The 13,834-nt window shown below is 40.0% G+C and overlaps 1 protein-coding gene across 1 annotated transcript; it reads left to right on the top strand.

The window, feature by feature from the left end:
- Nucleotides 1–9,453: 9,453 nt before the first annotated feature.
- Dkk4 (dickkopf Wnt signaling pathway inhibitor 4) lies at nt 9,454–13,057 on the top strand. The gene is made up of 4 exons (XM_026409312.2): nt 9,454–9,564; nt 10,987–11,137; nt 11,601–11,753; nt 12,807–13,057. The coding sequence occupies exons 1-4, from the start codon at nt 9,454–9,456 to the stop codon at nt 13,055–13,057; spliced, it is 666 nt and encodes a 221-aa protein (XP_026265097.2).
- The last annotated feature ends 777 nt before the right edge of the window (nt 13,058–13,834 follow it).

The raw sequence follows: 13,834 nt of genomic DNA, 5'->3' as shown, positions 1-13,834 counted from the left end.
CTTTGTCAAGTACAGCAGGCATTAAAAGAGCACTTTAGGAATTTAGCAGCATTCTTTCCTTGTCTCCCGTTTTTCAAAGTTTTGTCTTCTGAAAGGACCTGACATGACCAGTCCCAGGTCATCCAGAGAGACCTGCTCTCTCTCCAAGTGAAGCAGGAAGGCAATAAAAGAAACCATTCCAGAAGACAACTGCTGCAGAAAGGCATCCTTCCTTTGCTCCCTGTCAAGTTAGCTGGATCGAGATTAAGAGTGACCATAGCAACACTCTGGCCTTCACTACCTCAAAACTGCAGTTGGTTCTCACAAATCGTAGTAAATAATCTTCTGTTCCTATGGAATTTTTATAGAATTATAGAATTTTAGAGCAGAAAGGGATTTCAGACTCCTTCCTTTGAGAGACATGTGCTAAGTATTTACTGTGTACAGGGCATTGTGCTTACAGGTAATATTTGAAGAAACTTCCCAAAGTGGCAGAGTCATCAGGTTGAGAGGCCCAGAGAGATGGTATCACCCCATGAATGGGTTCACAGGATCCAGGTCACCTGCTCAGATCATCAGGATAACTTGCTGATCTGATTATGTTGCCTTTTAGAATGAAAAATCCATAAAGTTAGCATAGATATATTCTCAGAAATATTAAAAAACAGCTGAGAACAGAAGTACTACTGTGAAGCTTTGGTAGCTCAATGACTCTATGGGTTAAGAATACTGTATGATTCTAAAGCCAATGGTGTTAATTTTCCTTCTTTATAGAAAAAGGGCCCATGTGCTTCTTTTCAAGGACTCCAAAATTCTGATGAAACCTGAAGATCCCTTACCTACTGAACTAATGCTGATGGTATCTTTGAAGAGAAGAAGGCACCTTATAACAAGGAGGCAGCTGAGCACAGGAACACAGCAGTGCCAGCACCTATTTGAACCTGGGAAGAAACTAAAGACTTCTTGTAATGGTTCATGTGGACAAGAGGGGAATGGCTTCCACAGCAGAGGGAGAGCAGAATCAAGGACTTATTTCATAACCTTAGAATCCACTCACCTCAAGGAAGTGATCATATGTTTATGCCCAGATTTATCATTAATTGCTTAAATAATTTAAAGTTGCAAAAATTTTAAAAGACTCTAAATGGCTAACATTTAGAAGATTCATTAAATAAAGTATATTACATCCATGTTCTGGGTTATGATTCAATCATGCCTGATAATATTTGATTATCCAGGAGAAAGCCTTGGCAAAGGAAAAAATAAAAAGGAGGAAACAAAGGTATATCTAGTATAATCAGTGTGTGTGTGTGTGTGTGTGTGTGTGTGTGTATGTGTGTGTTGTGATTTCATTTTAAGAAGAAGCAAGGGAGTGATAAACATCAGTGTCTACCTCCAATGGGGAAACAGTGGAACTTGGCAGAGGGTGCTCACAGAGTAGATATGGGCACAAGTAATGACTAATTATGGAGCTGATGATAGATGAAACATTGCATATTAAATAAATGCTGCATGTATATATGTATATGTAACTGCATAGAAAAAAAAAGAAAATTGGGAAAATTTACCAAAGGCAGACAGTAACTATTTTTGCTGAATCAGAGCATAAGTTATTTTAATTTTCTTCACCCTTTTCTGTATTTTCCAAAATTTCTAAAATTTGGAAACATGTATTTCTTTTATAATTAGAAAAGTTTGACTTACTTTCATAAGGTGGGGAAGTACCTAGATTTGTGAGAAGGAGAGTGCTGTTCCTTGGGGAATTTCCCCCAGAAATTGGGAAATGTTTCTGGAATCACACATACCTGGAATTTACATTAGGCTTTCTGATTGGCCCACTTTGGGCCACAAGAGGGAGCAAGAAGACAAGGTAAAAGTCAAGCTAAACCCAAAGGGCCAGTTTCCTATTGTCAAGACAAAAACCCTAACCTTCCTCTTACTCCCCCAAACCTGATTCAAGATCTTCTAGATTCTCATAGTTGTGAATCAGGTTTGGATAGTGTGTCTGGGGACTTTATATCAAAGTTAGAGTCAAATTTGAGTGTCCAAAGGAGCTTCAAATGATAAAATCAGTTTTCAATGTACCACAGGTTAGGGTAGACCCTGGCTGACACAACCAAAGAGTTATTTAATCATAAGCACTTCCTAGTGAAGTACCATTTACCCCAAAGATCGGAAAAAAGATGACATCCCTACAGTTACATATAACATAAGAACAATAACACAGTTCCCTGTGATTTTTTATTGAATAAATATACCTATGTTCCAATCGACTTGATTAGTTTGGGGATGGACTTCAGCTCATGAGCTATGTAATGTGGTATGGAGGGAAGAATACACTTTGGAACCAGAAAATGTTTAAATCCTAGGTCTGTAACTCACAAGCCATGTGACCTCGGGCAAATTGCTTGATCTCTCTGAACTCACTGTCTTCATTTTTAAAATGGAGATCCCCAGAATAAACTCATGGTAAGATGGGGCCCACCCAGAGGGAGGTTTCAGCTGCAGACAGACTTTCTTTGGCCAAAGTCCTAGGAAGACTTAGACCACACCTGAAAGCCTGGAACAGAGGAGCCATGATCATACCCAGTGACTCAGATATACCACAAAACCAGGAAGATGGAATAATTAGGTGAAGACTCCCCTTGAAGTGGGAGTGGTAATGGGGAGGGATATTAGAATCATGTAACACCCACTAACACCCAGGGAAATTAAAGGCACACAGCCTCTTTTCTCCAGTAGGGGATTCCAGAGCTCATGTTGTGCATAGGTTATGGGTAACGTTAATCTTTTAAAGTTTGCTTTTTCAGATTTAGGACTCTAGCAGATTTGAAGTATTCTAATACAATGGGGTTCACCACTTACTTTTGAGAAAAAAAAATATAGACCCAGTTTGATCTGCATCATGGGAGAACATATTTTGTCAAAAGGGAAGAGGCTGCAGACCTGGAGGATCCCTCTTTGCTTACTCCTTCCAAGAAAAAGTCTTCCTAGGGCTTGTGGACTACCTGGTAATGACAGCCTCTGCCCCAAGTCACACACAGGGTTGCTGTGGAGCTTACTACGGTCCTTGCCCACCTCTACAACCCTTCTAGTCTTTTATGCACAAGACACCACTCCAGACTAGGTTCCTGGAGACAGTGAATCACAAGCCCACATAGAGGAGGCCACCATCCCAACATAGGTACCAAAGGGCACAAGGGACAGAACTAACCATCAGCTTACCATTCCCTTTAGGTTCAAAATGCCACCAGAACATCATCAAATTTGAGAGAATATTTGTATTGAAAAAATGGGAAACAATGTGGGGTTACAGGGATACAATGAAAAGAAAAATTAAGGAAATGAAGAGAAATGAGGCAAAAGAGGCTCAAATGATGGAAAAACATACAGGAGATAACAGTAGAAATGGAAGATAATGAATTAAATGGAAAAAATTGGAAGAGGGCTCCACTTAGTGGAGTGGTTTCTGTCCTCTTTCCAATGTGCACCTCCTGGCATAGTATTTGCTTTTAAGCCAATAAAGAGAATAAATCAAAGGGAACTCCAGGAAAATGCTTTGCTTTCTAAGTTGTTACTTCATATGGGAGAATTTCATAAAATTGTAAGACTGAAAGAAGCCTCAAGAATTTGGCCCTGGGTTGGGGTTGTGGCTCAGTGGTAGGGTGCTCACCTAACATGCATGAGGCACTGGGTTCAATCCTCAGCACCACATAAATCTAAAATAAAGATATTGTGTCCAGCCAAAACTTAAAAATAAATATTTTTTAAAAAGAATTTGGCCATGAACTACTCTTGAAACATAACTATAACTCGGGGTTTTTATAAAACACCAAAAATGTACATGCATACTCTGTGGAATACTGCTGGGATACACAGAGACTGATGCAGGATGCCACTCACAGAGTCAGAGCAGCATCGACCCAAGTCCACTCAAATGCACATCTGTCCTCCTCTCAAATCACCAACTCCTTCACTGAACAAGTGAAGAGCAACGTTTGCCAACTACTATGTATTGAGACAGGGTCAGTTTCTTCTCTTGTCACTCCCATTGCAATTTGTGTAACATACGTCAGCTGGCTTGGCACAGAGAAGCAAGAGAGGGGAGGGTGCCCAGGACTAGGGTGAGGCATTCAGGATTTATGAAGTCACAAGAAATAGCATCAAATCCTGTTTTAAACAAAAAGATGGGCCAGGTGCAGTGGCGCACACCTGTTATCCCAGCAGCTCAGGAGGCTCAAGCAGGAGGATTACAAGTTCAAAGCCAGCCTTAGCAGTGGCAAGATGCTAAGCAACTCAGTGAGACCCTGTCTCTAAATAAAACACAAAACAGGGTTGGGGAAGTGGCTCAGTGGTTGAGTACCCTGAGTTCCACCCTTGGTACCCACCCACCAAAAAAGTTGACAGAAACCATCTTTGAGGATGGAATGTCTGGGGAGCCTGGTGCTATTCCCAGAGAGATGCCTGGTGTGGGGGGAGGAACCAAGGCCATTTATGCTAGAGAAGGAAGGTCCCTAACAATGCCATCTTGCACCATTTCCAAGGCAGTTACTTTTACAGAAAATATAGTAAGAATAGTGACTTATGCAACTGGGCAACATGGAGACAAAGCACACCCCACCCTAAACTCTTGGAAAAATGGTATGGGAAAGATCCCCAAATCAGGAAGAACTGAGGTTAAGAAGTGACATGACCTCTCAGATTCCCTGCTTTCCAGCCTATCCTGTGCAACCCCCACACTTTGTTGCAAGACACCTGACAAACTCTTGCTCCTCAGCATTTGTACATGGTTTGCTTTACCTCTTGACCCCAGGTAGGTAAAAGGTAATGATTACATCAGCTCTGTGATTATATCCTGCAGTCTTTGTCTGCTCCCACCAACATGCCCTTTCTCATCTCTGATTTTATTGAACATTTCCTGTGAGATTCTGCCAAAGATCTGCTTGTTTCAGTTACTTTGATTTTTCTTTTAAAAGTAAAATTTATGGAAATCAAACTGGTTTTGACACTGAAGCCATAACAAATAAAAGTTTCCATTCCGTGAATATAAATCATCAATTCTGACACTGCCTTTGACTTGAACCATAGCAGCTGTAATTTGGGAGAATACAGGTGTCAGCTGTCAGACGCAAGCCTGCAATTCTTTTCTAGGTCAGGAGACACCCAGAGTGTGATCAGACATACAGTGCTAAAACCGGAACCTTTGGAAATTTCTTCTGGGCATATTTGTTTCCTCTAAGCTTACTCAATAATGCTCAATTTTGGTGTTTCATTGGTCCAGGTGTTTGCTACAAAACTAAGGATCAGTTTGAGATTTTCAATTAACCCATAATCCTTGCCAGGGGGCATCAAAATCGCAACATCTTGGCCAAAACTGCACAGGAGTGCTTCCCTTGTTCTACAGTGAATGAAGTGGTTTTTTAAAAAAGACAGCTACGGTTCAAGATGCTGCCTATTGCTCAAGGGGTCCCTGTTGTGCTGTTGGTCTGGTTTGCATCCAGTGGAGTAACCCAGAAGCAAAGACACCTTTTTAAGCAGAAACATTTTTTAAAGCTTTCATTTTCTTCCTTTATTCCTCTCTGTCACCCTCTTCCCATCACCTCTAATCCCCAGAAAATTGAGATGCAGCTTGTGACAGTAGACGCTGCCAGGAGGGCATCTCATCTTGTTTATTGCCATCCTAGCTGAGGACTGTTACCAATAGGCAAGCAGCCTTGGCAAATTTGAAAATATATCAAAAGTCATTATCTAGGGAGTACTTTACCTACCTACACCCCTCCAAGTTGCTCTGACCTTTGAGAGACAGAAAAAGTTGGTTTATTTTTTTTTTTAAGCATTGTACAAAACAACTATTGAAAGCCTGCCATGATATGGCCATGTGATCGCTAGGTGCTAAAGATTATATGATGATGGAATATTCTAGCCTGGAAAATTGACGAGTGACAATTGCTTAGAGTTTTATGAGTGCTAGTTACCCCACCAGGTCCTGTGCATGTATTCAGACACTGAACCCTTAGAATATTGTCTTCTTGAGTTAGATGGTGCTAGTTGTACAATTGAAGAGATTGCAATCTAGGAAGGTGAACTAATTTGCTTGAGGTCACAAAGTTTTATAAATCCACTCATTTATGCATTCTTGCATCACATAAAAACATTTATTATGTGCCAAGCACTCAAACATGAGAATATAAATTAGCTATAGGCCCGCCCTCACAGAGCTTAACATTTAGATATAAAGACAAATAACGAGAGTTTTATAAGTGCTATGATAGGCAAACGGAGGCACGGGGATGGGAGTGGAAGCCCAAGAAGGGAAGAAAGGATGGGGACCAAATAAGTTCTGCCTGACTCCAAAGCCAACACTCTTTCAGTGCTGAGAGAGAGAGAGAGAGAGAGAGAGAGAGAGAGAGAGAGAGAGAGAGAGAGATTAACTCTTCTGTTTCTGGGAGACAAAATGGAGATCACTACCATTCATGCAAGATGTTAGTTAATCTTATACTTCAATACAATATATTCAGCAAATACTTGATTATTTGGATAGCTTTTCAAGGCAAACTGTTGTCCTGCCTCCCCCAACTTGGTTTCCAGCCTGAAATCCCAGTCCCAATCCCTTGACCCCAAATTAGAAATGTCAGATTTATCCTTGGCTCCTCCCTCCCAATCACTTTCCACACTTACACAAAATGGTGTAGATACAATTTCAGAACTCCAGCCGTTGTTTAGTTCTCATTGCCATGAGTCACTGCCAGAGATTGGACCTCTGCATTGTCATAGAACAGTCACAGCTGAGTCCTGAATGACCTCCCTGCATCACCTTTTATCCACCACAACCTCAGTTCCACACTACCACCAGCACCATCTTCCTAGAAAGCAAATTAGGGCATGCCATTTTCAGGTTCAAGTATCATTAAGGACTTTCTATGGCAAAGAGAATAAAATCCAGTTTACTTGACATGGTTTATCAGGTGTGTCACAGTCAGCCTCATCTTGTCTTCCCATTATCTGCCCCAGCCACACCGAATCTCTCACTAGAACCTACATACATTTCCCTGCACTTGTCAGGACCGGGGGTGAGACCAATCCATGCCTCTCAACCTAGCAAACCTCTATTCATCCCACAAAATACAGCCCAAATATTACCTGTTCTGTAAACACATTCCTTTATTTCTCCAGAAGATCTAAATCATGCCCTCCTCTGTATTGATATGTTGGTAGGTCCTCCATCTCTACATTTATTTTAATGTTTATCATAATATACACAAGTCACCCATCCATATGTCTTCTGTCTGCACTCTGTATACTCAGAGTTTTCATACATCATTTCCAATATTGAACACAGGTCCTACTACATCCTTAAGATTCTGTATTGTGTTACAGCATCTCTTACCAGCCCTTTTGTCTGTATAGCATCAATGGCCTTTGGTACCCTGACATTTTTTCTGCATTTAGGCAACAGGAAGTGGAGAGACTCAGCAGACAGGGGACCCTGGGGCTCTCGCCTTTATCCTTGGTCATAATTGCCCAACTTCAAAATAAATTCTGTACCATCCCTACTTGCTGGCTTATCACATTATCAAAGGGTGTTTGATGTTGTCAGTTTAAGTGATTTAAAAAAATAGTAGTTGACAAAGAAGGAACTCCCAATGTATCACATGAGCAGCACCAAATAACACCAACGCAAGGAAGAGAGCCAAGTAACCTAAAGGCATATTTCCCAGTTCAATTCTTGACCCACATTGTGCCTTACTCAAAGTGAGAAATGCAGCTTGGGTCAAGTGCTCCATGGTAGAGTGCTTGCCTAACAAGCATGAGGCCATGGGTTCCATCCCCCCGCCTCTCTCTCTCTCTCTCTCTCTCTCTCTCTCTCTCTCTCTCTGTCTCTCTCTCTCTCTCTCTCTCTCTCTCTCTCTCTCTCTCTCTCTCACACACACACACACACACACACAGAGCAAGAATATTTTCATTACACAGAATGTCAAGATCCAAGACCAGGGGCTGATGTGAGGTTGTCCTGGAAGAAGACCTGGTAAAACTAAGGTTGCCACTTATAAAAATGGTATAAAAAACCCTGCCTTTTTAGATTTTAAATAATACCTTACCTGAGGTACTGGGATGGATTTATCCTGAGAACAATGAAAAAAATGAAGAGAGGAAAAAGGAAAATTTTGACCCAGATCTAGATTGTTCTACCCTTAAAGTACTCAAAGCAGCAATACATGATTTCTCTGTCTTTCTAGAAAAAAAAAAAATCAGATAGTGCCAGGCAAGGTGGCACTACCTCTCGTGCAGCTACTGGGGTGGCTGAGGCAGGAAGACAGCCTGAGCCAAAGAGTTCAAGCTCAGCTTGGGCAACATAGCAAGACCCCTGTTTTAAAAAGAAAGAATTTAAAATCAACAATAAAAAGACTAAAACAATTTTTAAACATTCAAATTTGGAAAATTGGAAATGCATGAAATTTCATCTGGAATCAGCTGGAGACTTAAAGACCAGTTCTGCTTATGTTAATTTAACCTAATGCAATACAAATTAAATACATTGTTCATAAAATGAATCAAAAGCATTCTAATGACCTGCACAAATCTATATAAAACGGGCTTTCTGTGGTTTCCACCATCAAAAATATTTTTAAATGGGATTTTTATATACCCCATTATTTTCCTCATTAAATATCTCTGACTTTAAGCAGTTCAATTTTCATTGTAAGAATAATTTCCCTATTGCCATTTAGTCAGAACAGGAACTATTAACGTTCATAATTATTATTAAGCTATTGAGATTTTTACATCCAGATGCCAGAGCTAATTGAAGGCATTTTCTCTATCTGTCCACACTATCTGAAACAGTTTAAAGCTTCTCCGAAAATTTGGTAACATTCATTTTTGGCATCTTCTACAGCATATTGGCCAGTATGATTCATTCTTTCTTTGAGCACAATTAGCTGTGAAAACAGATCTTAGACTCCCCCCACCCCTCCCCAAAGGATTACTGAAGGTCGGAAATGCAGGTGATTATCATAGTTTGCCTTTGATACAGACATCCTGCTCTCCTGCAGGCCCTTTGAACTAACTTTGATATGCAATAATTAAGAGGGATTCAACCCCTGGAGGAGAAGCCGCTGCAGCCCTGCCTCTTGTCTCCTTCTATCGAGTCCTTGTTTTGAACTATTGATCAAACAGATTTGAAAGGATTTGTTGAAGCCTGTGTGGGGTAAAAAGGAAGGAAGCGAGGAGAGGGAGGAGAAGGATGAGGGGGCACATCTGGCTATAAATAGTTGCAGAAAGAACCTGTTGATCAGACCTGCTCCTTCAATTTCATACACCTTCTGTAGGCAGATTTGCTTCTCTTTCAGAACACGGTTACAGGCGACTTGTAGTTTCCAGCTTGGCAGAAGCTCTGCTGTGGGTTTGGAGCAGCCCAATTTGGGGGGACACGCAAAGTGCTGTGAACATCAAAGAGACCCGGGAAACTGAAGGATGGTGCTGGTGGCCTTGCTGGGACTCAGCTGGTTCTGCTCACCCCTGGGAGCTCTGGTTCTGGACTTCAACAACATCAAGACCTCTGCGGACGTGCAAGGGGCTAGGAAGGTGAGCACACCTAGGGTGAAAGCGCTGGCACTTGGAGGTGGGTGATGGGTGTTGCATTCAGGTTTAAATAAGTTGTTCAAATTAATGTGTGAAATAGCTTATCTCAAATAAAATAAATAAATAAATAGCTTATCTTAATAAATAGCTTATCTTAATGTGTGAAATAGCTTATCTCATTAAAAAATTAATGTGTGAAATAGCTTATCTGAATTGATTGTGGAATTGGGAAGGTTCCCAGGGACCAATTGCCTCAGCATTAACTTACTAAAAGAGCCAAGTGGTTTTTCAGGACATTCAGCTCAGGGAATAAACTAACTTTTAAAAAGCTCTACCATGTGCCAGGCTTTTATACACAATATCTCACTTAATCATCCCCACAACTTGAGAGAGATTCACATTTACAATCAGAGATGAAGAAATAAGACTCAGAAATGTTGAGTAATTTAACCAAGACCACATTGCCAGTAAACATGGGGAGGGGTATAATTTAAATGCAGTAACATGATGCATTGTTATTGTCACCATCTCACTTCACAGAATTGTTTTAGGGATACATAAATACATATGTGTATGTATATGTGTACATATACAATATTATATATTAGATATTATGTTTAGTATATACCTGCATATAATATATACTATACTAGATATACTGTATATACATATACTACATATACACATTATGACATATATAGTATATAGTACTACACTATATGTATATTGTATATGAAAGAGCATCAACTGTGGATGAAAAAACCTGATCTATGGTATCTTTTTCTCTGTGCAAATGAATGAGGCATCACTAAAAATCAAAGAACTGTTAATTGGGTAAGGATCATTGAGGCAATAACTGATTCACTAGAGTAAAAAAATCAAATAAGAATGCTACAAATGCCAACTTTATATTTAACTGAACTGTAGCACAGCCTCTAAAGTTGAGATATAAATTAGACATTTCATAGCCATCTTTAAGACACACATAGGAAAACATTTTCTTCCCTTTTTACAAAGAGAATGAGGAAATTAAAGTATTGGAAAGTATGACAATTTTTCAAACATAAACAACCTTTGCAGTGCTAAGGTCTCTTTGCAGGTGATTTGATCTCCCCTTTGTGGGAGAAAACCAACTACACTGAAAAATTAAAATTCTGCCTAAGTTTTTTTAAAAAAAATTTTTCTTTTAGTTGTAGATGGACAAATCCTTTTATTTTATTTATTTATTTTAATGTGGTGCTGAGGATTAAACCCAGTGCCTCACACATGCGAGGCAAGCACTCTACCACTGAGTCACAACCCCAGCCCCTGCCTTTGTCACAGCATTCAAAGTGCTACTATGATTTGGCCTCCTCCATCTCCTTAAATAAAGCCATCTTACTTCTTGTTTGATTACCTAGCCTTGTGACAAGTTTTCCTTCACAGGGTTCACAGTGCATGTCTGACAACGACTGCAACACTAGAAAATTCTGCCTCAAGCCCCGTGATGAGAAGCCATTCTGTGCTACATGCCGAGGGTTGCGGAGGAGGTGCCAGCGAAATGCCATGTGCTGCCCAGGAACACTCTGCATGAACGGTGAGCAATCAAAAACCCAGCAGGACTGCCTTGCTTCAGTCAAGTGATTTATAAACTGAAGACAGCATTGGAATCTCATAGACTAGAAGATTCCAAGAAAGGCACTCTAAGGGCTTCCTAGTCATGCTTGAAATATATTTATACAGCTGTCTCTTCTTGATGAAACAAAATAGTTCACTTCCTGGCAAACAACTGTAGCCAGTGCCTTGGAATGATGATTTTAAAGGAAACCTTCAAGTTAGAATCATTCAAATTTTTCTATTTTTCACTTGGATTCTATTAATTATTTAATTACCTTCTTTGACATATGTCAGCATGTAAATATTTAGTGCATGTCCCAGATATCTAGAAAGTTATGCATAACTGGAAGACAGAAGTGATGCCAAATTGTGTAACAGCATAACTAGCATGTCTGTTGTTCTGTTGAAGTTATTAACTCTAGTGCCACCTGCTTATCCCTCAGATGTCTGCACTACAATGGAAGATGCAGCCCCAATACTGGAAAGACAGACTGATGACCAAGATGGCACAGACACAAAAGGAACAACTGAGCATCCAATGGAGGAAAACAAACCCAAGAGGAAGTCAAATATTAAGAAACCACAAGGCAGTAAGGGTGAGAGAGCATCATGAAGGCATTTTTGTTTTAAGAAAAAGATCTTCTCCTTCCAGTCTCATAAGAAAAGGCTGAAACTGACTATTCTACTCTGCCTTGGAAACAGGGAACGTGTCTTGTTTGTAATCTCTTTCTATAAGATGTTGCAGAGAGCATGCAGGGAGCAGTATAAGGTAGTCAGTAGGCCAAGAGGACAGGAGAATGGCTGTTAACAATAGACTGGTTAGCAAGAAAACCTTTTATTGAGTTCAGTTTGACACACACCTTTTTTTTTTTTTTTTTTTTTTGGTCCCAGGGATTAAACTCAGGGGTACTTTACCCACTGAGCCACATGCCCAGCCCTTCTTATTTTTTATTTTGAGACAAGGTCTCACTAAGTTCCTTAGAGATTTGCTAAATTGCTGAGGGTGGCCTCTAACTTGGAATCCTTCTGCCTCAGCCTCCCAAACTGCTGGGATTACAGGCATGCATCACCATGCCTGGCAAACATACAGCTTTCTTCTGCTTATATGGTAATTTAACAAGTCGTAGTTTCCCTTTCTAGATCCTGAGGATATAAAATAGAAATGAAAGTAGATGCATTAACTTTTCAGCCTTGTACAAAGTTTTTTTTTTTTTTTTTTAAACAAAGTTGTAGTCTAAAATTCCTCTCTAACATAGCCAGAATGTTCGAAAGCGGTAAACTGGCCATTCTTATTTGTATCTTCAGATTAAGTAGGCCCCTTCATAAGTAATGAAGGGTCTCTTCATACACTATAAATCCCATTTAATAAAACATTGCCAAATGATATTTCATTTCTCAAGACTAGAAATCCTGTTTTCCCTTGATGAATGTTTTAACTTTATAAGACAACAATAAATGCTGAGATGGGCTGAGATTTCCACTTCATTGTTGCTTTTAGTGTGAAAATCTAACTCTGTATGTCCTGAAGACTATTCTTATTTTTACTTTGTGGCCTTCAGTTCTAGATCTCTAATCTTGTCCCATTAGCAATTCACCTACATCCAGCTTTCCCCCACTTACCACTAAAGTTCATATCAATCTTGTTACAGGACAAGAGGGAGAAAGCTGTCTGAGAACCTTTGACTGTGGCTCTGGACTTTGCTGTGCTCGTCATTTTTGGACTAAAATTTGTAAACCAGTCCTATTAGAGGGACAAGTCTGCTCTAGAAGAGGACATAAGGATACTGCTCAAGCTCCAGAAATCTTCCAGCGCTGTGACTGTGGTCCTGGACTATTATGTCGAAGCCAAGTGACTGGCAATAGACAACATGCACGGTTAAGAATATGCCAAAAAATATAAAAAGCTGTAAACACTTCAACATGAAGAATTTTCATTGTCCTCAAGCAGATTCTCAGACATTAATTTTAAAGTGCTTCCATACAAATCTCTCTTAAAATCAAATCTTTCAGCAACAGAAGTAGACTGAAACTAGAGAACTATGAGATGATACATTGTGATGAATGGAAGCCATCTTTGGCTTTTCATCTGACGTGATTCTGTAAGTTAAAAAAAAAAAAGAGGGGCCAGGATTGTGGCTCAGTGGTAGAGCGCTTCTCTCACATGGGTGGGAACCAGGTTCGATTCTCAGCACCACATAAAAGTAAAGGCATTGTGTTGTGTTTTTACATGTAAAAAATAGATATTAAAAAAATTTTTTTAAAAAAAGAATTCTGATCTAGTGACTCAATTAGTTCAAATAAATTTTTTTTAGAAAAGGAAATAGTATACCTTAAGGTACACAGAATGATGGTTTGATATACACTATATACATAGATGACTGATTACCATAGTCAAGCCAATTAACGTGTATATCCTCTGCTGAGCGCAATGGTGCACGCCTATAATCCCAGGGGCTCAGGAGGCTGAGGCACAAGGATCGTGAGTTCAAAGCCAGCCTCAGCAAAAAGTGAGGCACCAAGCAACTCAGTAAGACCATGTCTCTAAATAAAATACAAAATAGGGCTGGGGATGTGGTTCAGTGGTCAAGTGCCCCTGAGTTCAATCCCTGGCACCCACTCCCCCCACAAAAAAACCACATTCCCATAAATTTTTATGTAATTCCTAGTGCAGGGCTGG

Source organism: Urocitellus parryii, chromosome 14 (genome assembly GCF_045843805.1).
Source record: "Urocitellus parryii isolate mUroPar1 chromosome 14, mUroPar1.hap1, whole genome shotgun sequence".
Taxonomy (NCBI): domain Eukaryota; kingdom Metazoa; phylum Chordata; class Mammalia; order Rodentia; family Sciuridae; genus Urocitellus; species Urocitellus parryii.
This window is presented reverse-complemented; position numbering and strand designations above follow the sequence as displayed.